Consider the following 18321-nt stretch of genomic DNA (forward strand, 5'->3'; position numbering starts at 1 on the left):
CGACCATAAATAATCATTAATTTTATTGAATCACAATAACTTAAGACTAGTACAGTGATATCAGATGGAATTCTCCATAGCCCTGTGCAGAGCCAGTGTCTCCATAGCCCTGTGCAGAGCCAGTGTCTCCATAGCCCTGTGCAGAGCCAGTGTCTCCATAGCCCTGTGCAGAGCCAGTGTCTCCATAGCCCTGTGCAGAGCCAGTGATGAGCTGCTCTGCTATAAGAGACTGCACACAAAATACTCATTTTCAAGTACTGTTACAAATCGGCTAGAAAAGGGGTCATCAAAATGCTGCAAGGTAATCAAATATTTACAAAGTTATGTTACATAGAAAATGTACATATACTGTAGCAAAGAAGGCTAAACACATTCATTTGAGTTTTGTGAGTATGTTAATATCAACTGACTGGCCATCCAGCACCCGCACATCTCAAAAGCAGGCTTTTTTTTCACGAGACAAAGCATACATAATTCGTTTTTTCTTTTGTGCTTACATTTACCATAAAGACACAACCTCTTTAAAATGCACCAACACATATATATATATTTATATGGACAAAGAACATGATGGACGCAAGTCCAAAAAAGCATTCACAAATCTGTTTGTACCATGTTTTACACCTCCTGGCAGTGCTGGGGATGAAAATAATAACAATAAAAGAAAAGTGAGTCAGGAATGCACCTCACAGGTTTGGCTTCCATTTTGAGATCAAAATGAATGTTGCATAGGGAATCTGTGATGATAAGTACACTCAAAAACACCAAGAGCATAGGGAATCTGTGATGATAAGTACACTCAAAAACACCAAGAGCAATGTGGGAGAAACGCTGGACTGAAACAGCCTCTGTCCACCGTTCCTCAAAGGCCGGACTGAAGAGTAAAAAAGTACAACTTTCTCAAGTCAAACGATGCCAAACAATACGTTCGTGTCCGCCCAGCCGGGAGTACCTTATAGTTTATACCATTATCTCAAGTAGAATTAGATTACTATAAACAAAGCAGCATGTACACTAGTTGTCACATGATTAAGTCAACATATTGTTGATCACAAAAAAAACACATAATCAAAACAGACAACGAGCATGGAAAAAAAAGCACAGAGTGAAGTTTGACAAGGCTTTGTGATCAACGAATCGTCCCTCATCTAATCAATACGGGAAACGCATATTGATAGAGCACCAAAAGAATCTATGTAGTTTCTTTCCTCTCGCTGGTTGTCAGAATATTTACAGATCTCTCAGCACTGGGGAAAGGGGGGTGGGGGGGAGGGGGGGGGGGGGGGGTTGTTATTCATACAAACGTAAAAATACTAAACCCAAAGGCCTGCTTTTCCATTCACGTCATCGATACCGCGGCACTGGTGTTTGATATGGTAAAAGGGTCAACACTCCTTGACCCCACCGAGGCCGCCTGCCTGTCCCCGGAGCGCGGCTTGCGGGAAGGGGGGGTTGGCGAGACCCAGAGCCCTGTAAAGTTTACTGCCCATTTTAGAGACATATAAACAATAACAACAGACAAATAAGTAGCTAATGCACATCATCTGTTACCAAAAAAAGAAAAAAAGAGTAAGGCATTGTTTGTTTTAGTTCAGTTTTGTTTTAGTCCAGCACCAAAAGAGAGACTTGTGCTACAACAGCAGCAGCTGGGGCCAAAATGGACAGTGAGCAAAACACATGAAGGGGGTTGGGGTGAATTATTAAGGGATGAATGTAATAAGTTAAGTAATAGAGATTTTTTTTACAGGTAACATTATATATATTTTGGTTCACAAAAATCTTGTGTCTTTAGAAACACGTGCAACCCTGTAAAAAAACAAAACAATGAATCCACAAAGACAGCCTCTGCAGCTCCCCCTGCAGGACGCACACAGACGAAGAAGAGGATGGCTGTCTGATATCCACCTATTGACTGGTTGGAGGTTTTTGTGCTGTCATTGTGCTCTAAGCATCCAGTCGTTCAGCCTGCAGCGCCATCTCTAGCCAGGCTTGGTACACTGCAGCTGGGGGGGGGGGGGGTGCATTTTGAATCCTGGGTCCTCCTGTTTCAAACTTTCAACGTATCACACTGGAACCCCAATGATTCATTCAAGGATCAAATCTCTAAACACAGCGGTTTGGAGGGCTCAAGTCAGGTCTCTAAGATACCCTTGGAATCTCCCAAAGGAGATTTACCCATCCTCGGCATCAGTAGCTGAGGGAGCAGCCCCTTGAGCTGCAGCCTAAAGAATGATGGAGCCAAGGCCAGGCGTTTGAGGCTGGTGATGGGAAGGTGTTGGCCGATGATGATGGCTATGGCGACACTTCTTCCCACATTGAGTAATTTATTAATAACAGGGCTCCTGCTACAGGAGCTGAGAGGGCCACTGTGGTAAAAAAAAAAAGAAAAGAAAGAAAAAACGTTGTTGCTCATTTTGTCTAACCTGCAATCATTCCCTTCGACATTTGGGTTACCAGCACCCAAATTAAGGCGGTTCAATTTTGTGGCATCAAGTCAAACTCTTGACGAAGGGAGGGGGTTCTTCTTATAGTGACTTAAAACAAAGAGTAGAATACACGTGGTCACAAGGTGGACTCCAGCGACGAGTCCAGGATGTCGTCCTGGTGACCGTTACTGTTGGAGTCACTGTCGTAGCTCTGCGGGCTGGAGGACGTCGCTGCCTCCTTCAGCCTCATCAGCATGTTCATCTGCAGACAAACAACGGGAAGGAGCAGTGTTGATTTCCTCGACTAAAACTGTCCGTCGACTACCTTTTTTCACTGACGAAAACTAAGCTATGATGACTAAAACTAAGACTAAATATGTTGACAATTTCGTCAACAAATAAAAACTAGACTAAAATGTTAGGAAGGGACTAGTGGACAAGAGGTCCAGTATAAGTCATTTTACGCTTGGTTGCATGCTGGAAATAGCAGATCTACAAGCCCAGCTTGTAGATCGTAAAAAAAATAAAAACTTGTATAGTTAGTTATAGCAGTGGTTCCCAAAGTGGGGTCCGGGGACCCCTAGGGGTACGTCAGGGAGTTCCAGGGGGTACCTAGCTCAATTAGAGATAGTTAGGAACCAAATGGACCGGGTCCATTTGGTTCCATTTGTACACTCTCAGAGTTAAATTAACAGTGGTTTTACAATATAAATTGGGGTACCAGAGATAGAAATGTCATTAAATCAGGGGTTCGTAGCATAATGTGTGTGAAACTGGGGGGGGGGGGGGGGGGGGAAATTAATATGTTTCGGAATCACTGCTAGAGCCGTAAAAATCCTCCCTTATCGGGGTGACGGGGTCACTGGCATATATTTTCAAATGGGGGGTCCGTGGCCTAATAAATGTTGATTTGGGCGTCCTTGACATGAAAAAGTTTGGGAACCACTGAGTTATACCACGTGAGCTTCTCTGGATATGAAATATGCCTGCATTTAAAAAAAATGGACTTCACCGTCCATGAGTAACTAGTGTCCTGACTTGACCTTTTGTCAACATTGAGTCAACATGGCTGCTTCCCACCGCTATAGCAAACACAAACCGCTTTGAAACAGAATTTAATTATCGACAGACCTTCCTAATCAATCAAAGAACTTCATAAACAGTAAAAAGCGCAACATGAATGTGTGTGTTTATTCTCACCAGTGGATCGGCATCGCTGTCGCTCTGTGGCGGCTCCTTCCTGACTCCCTCTCTGGGGGCAGAGTAACCATCGAAACCCACGTCCTCCGGGCGAAGCTGGAGCAGCGGGGGCCAGTCGGCGGGAGTGGCCGCGCCCGACCACGGGTAGGTGTCAATCACCCAGCGCGCAGGGTCCTCCCACGCCGCCCTGCGACCATACAGCTGGAGAGAGAGAGAGAGAGAGAGAGAGAGAGAGAGACAAGGTCAACGTTACTCTCAGGGTCACACTTAGGGCTCCATCTTGCGGCAGGGCCCCTTTTTCCTTAATTTGGGGATTTAGTATTGTGTGAGAGGTGTGGCCCCGTAAAATGTGTTATCTTGTGCCACAGCCTAAGTCCCTAAAACACCTACATTACCCCTTACATTATGCATAGGTGTGGTTTGGGCGTTACCATGATTAAACCAATCACCGTGCCACCTGCCATTGCCTTTAAGAGTTCCATTGGCCATGGAAGAGCGACACACGTTGCTGCCTTGAAATATAGCCTATTTATATTTGATACAGAGGCCGGGTTGTTTTGTGTCCAGTAGCTCCAACACAGCCTCACTCGTGCAAATCTAATAACTTCTTTGACTAGACAATTAAACACAATAAGCACAAGGAATTGACACTGCTGATTATAGTAAAATTCCAATCACAGAGATTTGTGGAGAATTAAAGACATCTGTTAAGTTGTAGAATGTATCAATCTTGATGATATGATCCTTTCCAATGTCCAGCACAGTTACTGTTTACCGTATCTAATTCTATTTCAGTCTCAATTACGTAGTCATTATGTCAGTGGATTCCTCCAGTACAGACCGCAATGAAAGGCAGCGCTCACTTCAGACTGGGTGTCATCATTTTATTTACGTATGCTGTAGTGTGTGAGGATAAATAGGATAAAATGTGTGTGTGTGTGTGTGTGTGTGTGTGTGTGTGTGTGTGTGTGTGTGTGTGTGTGTGTGTGTGTGTGTGTGTGTGTGTGTGTGTGTGCGTGTTGCGTTGTGTTGCGTTGCGTTGCGTTGCGTGTGTTACAGGGGTGGACTGGCCACAGGACGTACCAGGCATTATGCCCGGTGGGCCGACCCTCTGGTGGGTCGGTCTGGGCCAAATGTAAAATTAGTTGTACTGTAAATGTGGTGGTGTTATGGGCTTGTATTTCAAGTATTTGTATGGGCCTCGACCCGAAAAGTCAGAAGAGTATCTGCGCGCTGGTTGTGGTGGGCCAGTCTGGGCCAAATTCCCGCGAAAATGTCCGGGCCAAATCTTTTGTCTCAGTCCAGCCCTGGTGTGTTCTGTGTTGTGACTGTATAGTATGTTTCCAAATTACCTGCAGTCCCTCTCTGACAGCCTCCAGCATGTAGGGAATGATGGAGTAATTCCACAGGTCAGTGAACCAAACCCTGGAGCCCTCCACATCCATGGGACAGGACAGGAAGAGCCGAGGCCCTGGAGGGGGGGAGGTTCACACAGGTGAGACATAGGACCACATACAGTATATTGTGCAGACGGGACAGTATGGCAATGAATGAATGACAGGGAAAACAAGGTAGAGGGAGACGGTAGAGTTGACATGCATCTCAGTTCCTAAAGTGGAACCGCAAATTAAAGTACTGCTTTTTATTTATTATTCTGTTTACGCTGTTTACATGAGCGAAAATGCAGTGATTTGGAAGTACCGAGAATTACTGAATGTAACGCTTGGATTATACTGTGAGAGTTGTGTGAGAGATTAGAAATAGATTTTTATAAAGTTTTGCACCCAGAACTTCAGAAGGTAAAAGACTGATCAAAATAACACCCCCAATATACCTAGTCTAGTTTAGTTTAACCCTGAAAGTGTACAAATCGACAACTCTTGCACATTTAAAATGAACACTACACATTTCTACTGTGCCTTGCACTACGTAACCCGTCTGCAAGTTAAGGTTCATTCTCTCCTACCGATGGTGACGTCGGAGGAGCTGTGTGCCTCCAGGAAGCGGTTGAGGTGCTGCCAGACACGAGGGATCCAGTCGATGATCCTCACCAGCTCCGCGTTCCGCGTCCGGCTGCCGATCTCCACCACAATCAGCTTCCTCCTCAGGTAACGGCCCAGGAATCCCTTCACAGGCTCCATGTGGTTGGCACACAGCACCCACCTGCAAAGCACACGCTTTTTACTTAGGCCTGTACTGTACTGAATAGAAGGTATTTCACCTACTGTTTCATACACAGTTTATATACCTGAAGTTGTGGTGAAGTTGGAGGTTGGGTGCAGAGGATGTTGCTTGGCTCATGGTTCCAATGATGTAGGGGCTGGGGATAGAGAGAGAGATTTTAGCACTATTATGCTACCGTGTGTGTATGTGTGTGTGTGTGTGTGTGTGTGTGTGTGTGTGTGTGTGTGTGCGTGCGTGCGTGCGTGCGTGCGTGCGTGCGTGCGTGCGTGCGTGCGTGCGTGCGTGCGTGCGTGCGTGCGTGCGTGCGTGCGTGCGTGCGTGCGTGCGTGCGTGCGTGCGTGCGTGCGTGCGTGCGTGCGTGCTGGGATACAATTGCTGTAAATAGGAGGCTATGCATAACGAATTGTGTTCCATTGAGATTGTATGCTCTAACCGTTATGCAGCACACTGGCCTGCACTGGTAAATTAGTGCTAACTAGTCTGTACATAGATTAGTGCAGACTGACCTGCACTGGTAAATTATTGCTAACTAGTCTGTACATAGATTAACTAACTAGTATGTACATCTTAGTGCAGACTGACCTGCATTGGTAAATTAGTGCTATCTAGTCTGTACATAGATTAACTAACTAGTCTGTACATAGATTAGTGCAGACTGACCTGCGCTGGTAAGTTAGTGCTAACTAGTCTGTACATAGATTAGTGCAGACTGACCTGCGCTGGTAAATTAGTGCTAACTAGTCTGTACATAGATTAACTAACTAGTCTGTACATAGATTAACTAACTAGTCTGTACATAGATTAGTGCAGACTGACCTGCGCTGGTATTTGCTGTTGAAGAGACCGTTGAATATTTCTCCCAGTGAACTGATGTGGTGCAGGTTGTCCAGGATCACCACTAGGGGGACCTCTGCTCCTCCTTCACCACTACACTGCTCTGCCAGACCCGACAGGTAGTGACGCAACTCCTACAGCGAGAGAGAGAGAGAGAGAGAGACAGAGAGAGAGAGAGACAGAGAGACAGAGAGACAGAGAGAGAGAGAGAGAGAGAGAGAGAGAGAGACAGAGACAGAGATAATTTAATAATAGACTTTGAAGATTTGTAGATCGGCTATTTTCAGCTAGTGAAAAAAACGACGGCCATTACGACGGCATTACGGCGGCATCAAGGCCCGCCAAAATACATTTTGTTCGACTAAATCAACTGTAGATTTAGTCGACTAAAATCTTATGATATTTAGTCGAGCAAAACTAGACTAAACGCTAAGACATTCCTGACTAAAATGTGACTAAAACTAAATGAACTATTCAAGAGACTACGACTAAAACTAAAAATTTGCTGCCATAAAAACAACACTGCTGTTGCTGTATACCTTGCTAGACTTGTGGTCCACGTTGAAGGTGATGATGGCGTGCGGGGTCAGGGGTCGCCCCTCCTGCAGCAGGAAGTGTCGGGACAGCTGATTGGCCAGGTAGGTCTTCCCTGTCCCGCTGGGTCCCGAGAGGATGACCCGCCTGTGTTCCTTCAACAGGGACACGTAGCGCTGCAGCATGGGCTTGGGGATGAGGGTGTCGAACACCAGGGAGTCCACGCTGTCACTGCTCACACCTATAGGGGCACAGCATAGATAGAGACACGCTGTCACTGCTCACACCTAGTTGGACCATAGATAGAGACACGCTGTCACTGCTCACACCTAGTTGGACCATAGATAGAGACACGCTGTCACTGCTCACACCTAGTTGGGACACAGCATAGATAGAGACACGCTGTCACTGCTCACACCTAGTTGGGGCACAGCATAGATAGAGACACGCTGTCACTGCTCACACCTAGTTGGGGTACACCATAGATAGAGACACGCTGTCACTGCTCACACCTAGTTGGGGCACACCATAGATAGAGACACGCTGTCACTGCTCACACCTAGTTGGGGCACACCATAGATAGAGACACGCTGTCACTGCTCACACCTAGTTGGGGCACAGCATAGATAGAGACACGCTGTCACTGCTCACACCTAGTTGGGGCACAGCATAGATAGAGACACGCTGTCACTGCTCACACCTAGTTGGGGTACACCATAGATAGAGCTGTCACTGCTCACACCTAGTTGGGGCACAGCATAGATAGAGACACGCTGTCACTGCTCACACCTAGTTGGGGCACACCATAGATAGAGACACGCTGTCACTGCTCACACCTAGTTGGGGCACAGCATAGATAGAGCATAAAGAAGGATAGAGACTGAACAGGGGTGTAGTTTGGCTATTTTCACTAGTTTGGGTCCCAGGGAGACATCAAATGTCTCTTCTGGGTCTCAAGCTAAAACGTCTATATGAACCACTGGTCTATACAGTATATGACCAATGTTTGTTAGGAAACACCCACTTGTATTTTTTGCCCGTTTCTTTTTGGTCTGAAGGAATGCGACTACAGAGCTGCACAGTACACACAGAGGTTGAATGTGTACCTTTGAGTTGGATGTTGATGGTGTTGCTGTCTCCCACCAGGTACCCGCAGGGCAGCAGCTCAGGGGTGAGGGCCGGGCTGGGGCCGTTGCTGAGGCGCTGGACGTCTCCGATGCTGTAGCCCTCCACGCTGTCGCAGCTCAGCCCTAGCTGGCTCACTGGGTCCACGTGACTGATGTACTCCTGATGAGGAGGAACACACACAAAATTCAAATAGATTGTTATAATTGACTCAATAAATTTGTTTCAGTTTGATTAACCACTTAAGATCTGTATCATTCTTTGTTGTACAATCGTGACGTGAAAAAATTGTGAAAGTAGCCAATCTACAAGCTCACGAAGCATCACACACAATTTTCACTATTTCGTTTTCAGAGTTTTTAATCATTAATCTAAATTGAGGCAAAAGTTTGAAATAATCGTGATTTTGATTTGAAGTCATAATTGCCTAGCCCTAACTCAACTCCATTGATAAGGAACAAAACCAATTGGCAGTAAAATGTCATAATCTTTGTCTCACTAGTACAGTCATGTTACCTTAAAGAGGCATGTCAGAAGCTTTGTCTCACTTTTGTTTTTTCTTCTTTTTGTATGTATATTATTCTGTGAGGACCCCAGGAAGACTATCTGCTGCCAGGTGTAACAGCTAATGGGGCTCCTAAAGAATATCTGCTGCCAGGTGTAACAGCTCATGGGGATCCTAAAGAATATCTGCTGCCAGGTGTAACAGCTAATGGGGATCCTAAAGAATATCTGCTGCCAGGTGTAACAGCTCATGGGGATCCTAAAGAATATCTGCTGCCAGGTGTAACAGCTAATGGGGATCCTAAAGAATATCTGCTGCCAGGTGTAACAGCTAATGGGGATCCTAAAGAATATCTGCTGCCAGGTGTAACAGCTAATGGGGATCCTAACTAAACTAAACTAAACTAGTACAGTCCTGTTATGTCAGAAGCTTTGTCTCACTAGTAGTCCTGTTATGACAGAAGCTTTGTCTCACTAGTAGTCATGTTATGTCAGAAGCTTGTCTCACTAGTAGTCCTGTTATGTCAGAAGCTTGTCTCACTAGTAGTCATGTTATGTCAGAAGCTTTGTCTCACTAGTAGTCATGTTATGTCAGAAGCTTTGTCTCACTAGTACAGTCCTGTTATGTCAGAAGCTTTGTCTCACTAGTAGTCCTGTTATGTCAGAAGCTTTGTCTCACTAGTACAGTCCTGTTATGACAGAAGCTTTGTCTCACTAGTAGTCCTGTTATGTCAGAAGCTTTGTCTCACTAGTACAGTCCTGTTATGTCAGAAGCTTTGTCTCACTAGTAGTCATGTTATGTCAGAAGCTTTGTCTCACTAGTACAGTCCTGTTATGTCAGAAGCTTTGTCTCACTAGTAGTCATGTTATGTCAGAAGCTTTGTCTCACTAGTACAGTCCTGTTATGACAGAAGCTTTGTCTCACTAGTAGTCATGTTATGTCAGAAGCTTTGTCTCACTAGTAGTCCTGTTATGTCAGAAGCTTTGTCTCACTAGTACAGTCCTGTTATGTCAGAAGCTTTGTCTCACTAGTAGTCATGTTATGTCAGAAGCTTTGTCTCACTAGTACAGCCCTGTTATGTCAGAAGCTTTGTCTCACTAGTAGTCATGTTATGTCAGAAGCTTTGTCTCACTAGTACAGCCCTGTTATGTCAGAAGCTTTGTCTCACTAGTAGTCATGTTATGTCAGAAGCTTTGTCTCACTAGTACAGCCCTGTTATGTCAGAAGCTTTGTCTCACTAGTACAGCCCTGTTATGTCAGAAGCTTTGTCTCACTAGTACTAGTCTAGTCATGTTACCTTAAAGAGGCGTCGGACCACTCCGTCCAGGACGTCCCACTTGGTTTTGCCACTCACGCCGATGCATCCGATCAGGAAGTTGTGAGGACGACTCTCCTGTTACAGAGAGGTGGGTAAACCGTGTTAGTGCTCAGAAAGTGATCGGAAAAACGTAATTTGATGCTCAACACCTGATCGACAGCGTCTATGAAATGTATTGGCTTAGATGTCGTCACTGTCGGGCGGAGAGACCTTGTGTTTCCAAACACATTTTTACTTTTCAGGAAATGGAAAAACCGTCCGTTCCAATGGGGTTATTATTGAACCACAAGCTCTTGATTTGATCATACTTTTCATTGGTTGAACATTTCTAAAGCCCACAACACGATGCATTGTGACTGAGGTTAGTTGGGGCAGTATTGCGCAACACTTTTATGACAAAGTAAGGCAAATATGGAGATGCAAGGTTTCATTTTTTGTAATGATCATTGGTAGAGCATTCCTGCTTTGCTGTAGACAAGGAATGAAAAATAATTCTCATTACATATTAACCCATTCTGGGCGGGAACCCCTTTTGGTGTTTTAACTAAGCATTATGTTATAATTTAGCTATTGAAAAATAGCAGATCTACAAGCTCATACGAGCTTGTAGGTCTGCTATTTTTGAAAAATCGTGAAAATATTTATTTCAGAAAACTGGAGGATTTAGAAGATTTTTGATTTTCGAGGTGAGGCCTAAATGGGTTAAAGGTATATTCAGTGATTTCACTTAATTCAAATATCACTTATTTATTGGATAATCCTCCCTACTATAAAGTGTGCTAACCATATAAGGAGTTCCTCCCTGTCCCCAGTGAGCCCCTGGGGTCAAAAAACCCTAGTTTCGGTTTGGGCTTTGGGTGGCCAAGCCTTCATCCAATCAGGATGAGAGGGGCCTTCCTCCAATCATGATCGAGTGGGGCGGGCCTTGGTGCACGTGATGTTGGTCTGTTGTACTTCCCCCACTGTAGAGCGTGTGCATGTGCACATCTTGTTACTGGGGTGGACCGGGTTTTTTTCCAAATCACCCAAATCACTGAATGCGCCTTTAAAAAAAAAAACCAGTGTGCCTGAGTCTCACCTCTCTCCACTTGTCCTCGTCCAGGCTGACTACTATCCTGACATGGCGACCCTCCTTCCTCAGGCCTCCTTCACCAGCGGTGTCATCCAGCAGCATGTCTGTCATGAACACACATAGTAAGTACACAGTAAGTACACAGTAAGTACACAGTAAGAACACAGTAAGTACACAGTAAGAACACAGTAAGTACACAGTAAGTACACAGTAAGAACACAGTAAGTACACAGCAAGTACACAGCAAGTACACATGTCTGTCATGAACACACACAGTAAGTACACAGTAAGTACACAGCAAGTACACATGTCTGTCATGAACACACAGAGTAAGTACACAGTAAGTACACAGTAAGTACACATGTCTGTCATGAACACACAGAGTAAGTACACAGTAGGTACACAGTAAGTACACAGTAAGTACACATGTCTGTCATGAACACACAGAGTAAGTACACAGTAAGTACACAGTAAGTACACAGTAAGTACACATGTCTGTCATGAACACACAGAGTAAGTACACAGTAAGTACACAGTAAGTACACATGTCTGTCATGAACACACACAGTAAGTACACAGTAAGTACACAGTAAGTACACATGTCTGTCATGAACACACAGAGTAAGTACACAGTAAGTACACAGTAAGTACACAGTAAGTACACATGTCTGTCATGAACACACAGAGTAAGTACACAGTAAGTACACAGTAAGTACACATGTCTGTCATGAACACACACAGTAAGTACACAGTAAGTACACAGTAAGTACACATGTCTGTCATGAACACACACAGTAAGTACACAGTAAGTACACAGTAAGTACACATGTCTGTCATGAACACACAGAGTAAGTACACAGTAATTACTCAGCAAAACACCGTTCAATCAGTGAGCGTGTGTGTTTCTGTAAAACAACACATGACGTGTGCTTAACGACGTAGGCATGAACCGACCAATTCACAACCAATATCATGACATCCACCATGAATCCACCGTCAACTTTGAATTGCAATTCTGCGTGTTAGCTATGACACGCCCACTTTTCAATGTTCAAATAAATTGTATTCCCAACGGTATGTCCCGCCTGCCTATCCTGTTTCACGCGGAAACACAACACAGTACGGATTACGTGAATTTGATTTAATGTGGGTTTTTAAATGCTACGTGTTGACAGAATCCACGCACATACAAAGTTTGTCTTGCCCTAATCTGGGAGGGTGCATGTGAACACACCAGTCCTACAGTCAGGAGTCTGACACCCTACCCAAAGCCCCTGGCCTAAACCTAACCTCACAGGAAGCCACGGGTTAGTTTTAACCTGCCACAGGTTAGTTGCAACCTGCCATGGGTTAGTTTTAACCTGCCGCGCATGTCGGGAACCACGGGTGAGTTTTAACCCGGCCACAGGTTAGTTGTAACCGGCAGCGCATGTCGGGAGCGACGGTGTTGTCGAACTGTTAGGATGTCTAACAAACCGTATGAACCCCATCTGGGAACCAATCGGTAAAAAAAAGGAAAAACAGACTAGTCTTACCCAGGCTGGTGGACTCGCTGGTGCTGAGGTTGATGCTGTGCTGGGAGAGGCCCGGGGCAGGGCCCTGGCCCTGGAGGTGTGTGTGGTGGTGTGGAGGGGATGAGGAGATGGACACCTGAGAACTATGGAGCTTCAGACGGTCATTCTCCGTCTTCAGTTTCTCTATCTCACACTATAGGAATACACACAAACGTGCACACACACACACACACAAACACACAAACACACACGTCAACTACATTTACTGACTCTCAATCTAACATTGCTTTTAAGGACATCTTGTTGTGTAAAGCCTTTCTTATGCGAATGCTGTTGATAAAAAAAATGATTTCTTTGGGGGTAATTTATGCATGTCTTTATTGATAGTACAGTAAGTAGACAGGAAACAAAGAGAGAGAACAGGCAGAAAAGGCCGTCGTCAGGATCAGGAGCCTAGGTGCCCAGACCTCTAGACCTGGTCTGGACCTCTAGACCTGGTCTGGACCTCTAGATCTGGCCAGCGGTCCTTTCGCCTTTATTTTATATTTTATAGAGGGATAGGCAGTAGGATTCATTTTGTTGTACACTTTCCTGTCATCCAGTAGGCTGACAGGAAATGGGAAATGGTCCGTTGACTATCATTGTGCACGTTCATGATGACACGTGAACGCTGTTTCATACGTGAACGCACGTGAACGCGTGCAATGATAGTCAACGGCAGCGCGTTCATGTGTTTGGGCCCAATCCATCCCAGAATGCACTCTGTTCCTACTCGGAAGGAGGAGTGAAATCGCCTCATGCGCTTTAGAGCAACTCAATGCAAGTGGATGGGAGGAGAACTCGGGGTGCCGTCTCTATTCATAAATACTCTAAGATCCAAACGGGGTGTGACTGCTGTACCTGCATGCGGTTCATGGCCTCTCGGAGCTGGTCCAGTTGATGAGCGGAGCTGAGAGCCTCCAGCCTGATGTCTGTCAGCTTCATCTCCTTCTCCCTGAGTTCACTGCGAAGCTGCATCACTGTCTCCGCCTCACTGTCTAAACACTCTGACAGTCTGCGCACACACACACACACACACACACACACACACACACACACACACACACACACACACACACACACACACACACACACACACACACACACACACACACACACACACACACACACACACACACACACACACACACACAGAGAGAATTAATCACATGAACCCTAGAGTCTTCCCTAGATCTACAAGCTCACAGCATGAGTGGCAAATTGATTGATTGGAGTGAAAAAGGAGGGGGCGTGGCCTAGTATAATCCTCTGAGGAATTCTGATCAATGAAATATATATATATATACAGTAGGTTAAATACACACATCAAACAGATATACAACAGACCCCCTGGGGTTTCCAGATTAAACATAGAGCACCGAAGTCTGACGTCAATATCGGTAGAGGGCGCAAATCCACAAATTCATGTACTTTTTATTTGCATTGCAATCCCCATAGGGGGATTTTAGATCGCCTCATATAATAACTGTGTTTGAAAAATAAACAAATCATCCAGGCCGCTTCACTCATATATGGATATGAAGAATCAACTGACTGAGAGAAAACGCTATTGTTACTGCTTAGTTACATTTTCGCTAGAAACAGACTGTCCCTGACAATAACGCAGAGACAGCTTGTTTATTTTTGGACCACAACACTTATATGAAACGATTTTAAGATGAGCCCATGTTATTCTCCATAGAGAAATTACTTCCGTGAACCAGGGGAATCGAGGGGACGAGCGAGTGACGTCAGGACTTTGGCGCTATAGAGCGTCGCAGTCCTGCCTCCTACCCTGGACCAGGAAATGAAACCCAATGCATTATTCTCATAGACATTTCTTAAAGTATTTATTTAAAGACGGTTACGCCGCGGACAAAGCCAACTCGAGTCGTGACAACTCATGACAACACAAACAATATTTTGGACCAAACAAATAATTACAAAGAAGAAAAACAACAAAAAAAGTGTTGTAACCTGCCGTTTTTTTCTTCTTTCTAATTATTTGTTTGGTCCAAAATATTGTTTGTGTTGTCATGAGTTGTCACGACTCGAGTTGGCTTTGTCCGCGGCGTAACCGTCTTTAAATAAATACTTTAAGAAATGTCTATGAGAATAATGCATTGGGTTTCATTTCCTGGTCCATGGTAGGAGGCGGGACTGCGACGCTCTATAGAGAACAGTTTTACTGTTCCAGCTCATGCTGTACAGGTCCTGTATACGTACAGCGAGTTGGAGTGTGTGTTCCTGAGCATGTGGTGGTGAGGAGCGTGTGAGGTGGATCCGTTGTGGTGGGGCAGCTTGGGCGAGGAGGGCAGCGAGCAGTCCGTCATCTCCTCGATGTCAGAGTGGGAGGAGGCCGACTTGGGGGATTTCTTCTTGCCGAACGCCTGCTTGAAGGAGCTCCGTAGCTGTGGGGGGACAAACAGGGGCAGGAGGGGGGCAGTGAGATCACTGGGAATACGTGTGCGTGCGACGCCGTGCGTGCGTGTGCTTGGAATGGAATGACCCGCCAACACACGTGGCCGAGAGGGAAAAGAGGGTAGGAAAACAGCTCTGAAGGAGTTGGAAAGAGAGTGCACGGAAAGGCGAGGAAAAAAAGGAATAGGTCGTCTTATGGGTTGAGTGCTGGCTCTAAACACAATCTTTTAATTTGAGAGTGCGATATTAATAATAATAATAATAACACATTAAAACCACAATTGTGTAGCAAAATGATTGTATGGCAAACTCACTACTTTGCAAGTATAGGTCTGTGCTGTTAGCACATGCTACCAAGGGTGCGTAATGGGTCAAATCATATGCATATACAGAGTGTGTGTGTGTGTGTGCGCGTCATTTTAATATGCATATGTTAAATCCTCAAATTATCCATTTGTAACTCGGTGTACAAATGTAACCGCATGCTTTGAGCGAGAAGTTTGTGTTTGGGAGCAGCTGACTCGAGGTCCCATAAGACATCGGCAACAGGGTAGGGAACTAGAAGCACTACTGCAGACTAAGGAGAGAGTCAGAGGACAGACAGAGGACACCGTGGACACGGGGACGGGACAGTTAAGCCAAATTCCAATACCCAAAATCTCGGCCACTCACTCACTCACTCCAGCATGGCAAATTATGGTGAAATTGGTGCCCTGCCGAAACATGTGGCCATCTTGTGGACTTCACACAACTTACATGGAGGTCTTTAAAAAAATGCGTGGACTAAATACCGCTAGGTTGAACTCTGCTAATGAACAAACTGCGACGATTTATGTTCGGACGCTGACATTATGTGATGTCTGCACGATTGTGACATATTTCAGCAGGTCACCAGTTTCACCGTAACACCACCATAATGGAGTGACCGAGTGTGTGTGAGCGAGTGGCCGAGATTTTGGGTATTGGAATTTGGCTTTAGTAAACCTAGTGCTGCTGGAGGAGGGGCTAGCTGCTAGAGGGAGGGGCTAGCTGCTAGAGGGAGGGGCTAGCTGCTAGAGGGAGGGGCTAGCTGCTGGAGGGAGGCGCTAGCTGCTGTTCCATACCATCCTTACCTCATACACCTGCCACATCAAGCGATAGCACAGAAGGAAAGACAAGGAAAGAGACAAACCGCACATGTTCATCCACTGTAAAGTCCTGGGTGTTAAATGAACTCTGAGAGAGTAAGTGCTATGTCTTGTGCCACCCCCCCTTATTCCTAAACATATTTGACATTTTTTGAGGAGCACTAACTAGCCCCTCCTATGCCCAGCTTTGTGTGTTTGTGTGTACCAAATTTGAGATGATTTGATTGGCTGAGCACGGAATGTGATGTATGATGATTGTACGACGATAAGAGCGCCCCTCACTTCACACAAGGGTGATTTTTACTATTTTGAAAAAAACATTTTAAAATAGTTCAACAAGCTCACAACGTGTCGATGACGTAGATCGGCTAGTTGAACTATTTTAAAATGTTTTTCAAGATAGCAAAATGTGGCAAATAAGTTTCGGCATAAAGGGTCAGGTGTGCCCAAGATTTATTTAATTTAATTAAAGATTAAAGATGAATTTAATGTACTCTCTCAGAGTCACAAATGGATACATGAACACTGAGGATTTTTACTGTGTACATGACTGTGTACAGGACTGTGAACATGACTGTGTACAGGACTGTGTACAGGACAGTGAACAGGACTGTGTACAGGACTGTGAACAGGACTGTGTACAGGACTGTGAACAGGACTGTGAACAGGACTGTGTACAGGACTGTGTACAGGACTGTGAACAGGACTGTGTACAGGACTGTGTACAGGACTGTGTACAGGACTGTGTACAGGACTGTGTACAGGACTGTGAACAGGACTGTGTACAGGACTGTGTACAGGACTGTGAACAGGACTGTGTACAGGACTGTGTACAGGACTGTGAACAGGACTGTGTACAGGACTGTGGGGCTAGCATATGAAAACGGGAGAAGAAGCATGAATTGGAAGCAACAGATAATAAGTAGGCTGTTGATAAACTACCAATGGGTTAGTAATAAATCAAGTCAATCTTCTATTAAACCTTCACTAACACACTACCACCGATAACATGCTAGCAGCCTGTAGCCTACAACCAATTATTACATTCTGCAAAACACATTTCCAATGGCTAATATGCATATCCCCCCCCCCCCCCCCCCACACAATATTTCATATTGCATACGAAATATGAAAAGCAGTAGGCTACATGATAACACAGCTACAATTCACCATGTTCCATTCCATCCTGTAGCATGGCTCAACCCGCACAGCCCGTATAAACCAACACACCATTACAAATCAAACGCATACACTAGGACCATAGACCACATGCATGGACATGCTACAGTAGAGAAAACCATGCACGCACGCTCGCTCGTGCGCACGTATGCACACACCCCGAGTCCCTGACACCTGGAGTCTGCTCTCCAGACATAGGAAGGTTGTTTATTATCATTGCAACCTAAAAGCAGGAACTCCTGGCACTAGATGAGACCAACGCACTGGGACCTGCATCTGCTGAGCGACTCCCAGGCCGCTGCGTTCACACAGCCTGTCAACTCACATGAGCTACGACTGCAGGCACAGCAACACAGAGACGTTGTTGCATTAAGTCGTCATTGTCTTCCAACCTGCCATCTATTGTTAATTGTTAAGAACCCCATGCCCGGCCTGGGCCGCGGCTCAGCGGTCCAGGCACCTTGGCTGGTAATCCAGTCTGGCAGTGTGCTGCAGGTTCGACTCCCGATCCCGACGGCCTTTACTGCATGTCTTCCCCCCCATCTCTCTCCCCATTTAATGTCAGCCTACTGTCTGTCCCTCCATAAAAAATATAAAATAAAGGCGAAAGCCACAACAAAAAAACATTTACAAAAAAAAGAACCCCATGCCCTGTTCGGGGGATGTCAAACTCATAATAGACGGACATTTGGACAAAAATAGGCGAAGATTCGCAACGTGCTGCGTTGATATGCTTAGTAAGATTGTAGATTTCACTGAAGAGATTTAGTCTACATACTGTAGCTAATCTAACTATATAGTGTGATTAATATTTGTAGCATCATAGGATAATGCCCAGCCCAC

General features: G+C 45.2%; 1 protein-coding gene across 1 annotated transcript in view; it reads right to left on the reverse strand.

The window, feature by feature from the left end:
• Positions 1-25: 25 nt before the first annotated feature.
• nav2a (neuron navigator 2a) overlaps positions 26-18321 on the reverse strand; it is a gene marked incomplete at its 5' end in the record, with an annotated part of 162383 nt that continues 144087 nt past the window's right edge. Inside the window, 13 exons of the mRNA XM_079496421.1 lie at positions 26-2688; positions 3627-3827; positions 4979-5097; positions 5593-5789; positions 5875-5946; positions 6627-6778; positions 7184-7419; positions 8285-8465; positions 10106-10201; positions 11205-11302; positions 12734-12905; positions 13613-13766; positions 14978-15162. Of these exons, the coding sequence (XP_079352547.1) occupies positions 2563-2688; positions 3627-3827; positions 4979-5097; positions 5593-5789; positions 5875-5946; positions 6627-6778; positions 7184-7419; positions 8285-8465; positions 10106-10201; positions 11205-11302; positions 12734-12905; positions 13613-13766; positions 14978-15162 (1989 nt within the window). The 3' untranslated portion in view covers positions 26-2562. The remainder of the gene's footprint in view (positions 2689-3626; positions 3828-4978; positions 5098-5592; positions 5790-5874; positions 5947-6626; positions 6779-7183; positions 7420-8284; positions 8466-10105; positions 10202-11204; positions 11303-12733; positions 12906-13612; positions 13767-14977; positions 15163-18321) is intronic.

The sequence above is a fragment of the Electrona antarctica genome (assembly GCF_951216825.1).
Source record: "Electrona antarctica genome assembly, chromosome: 3".
Taxonomy (NCBI): domain Eukaryota; kingdom Metazoa; phylum Chordata; class Actinopteri; order Myctophiformes; family Myctophidae; genus Electrona; species Electrona antarctica.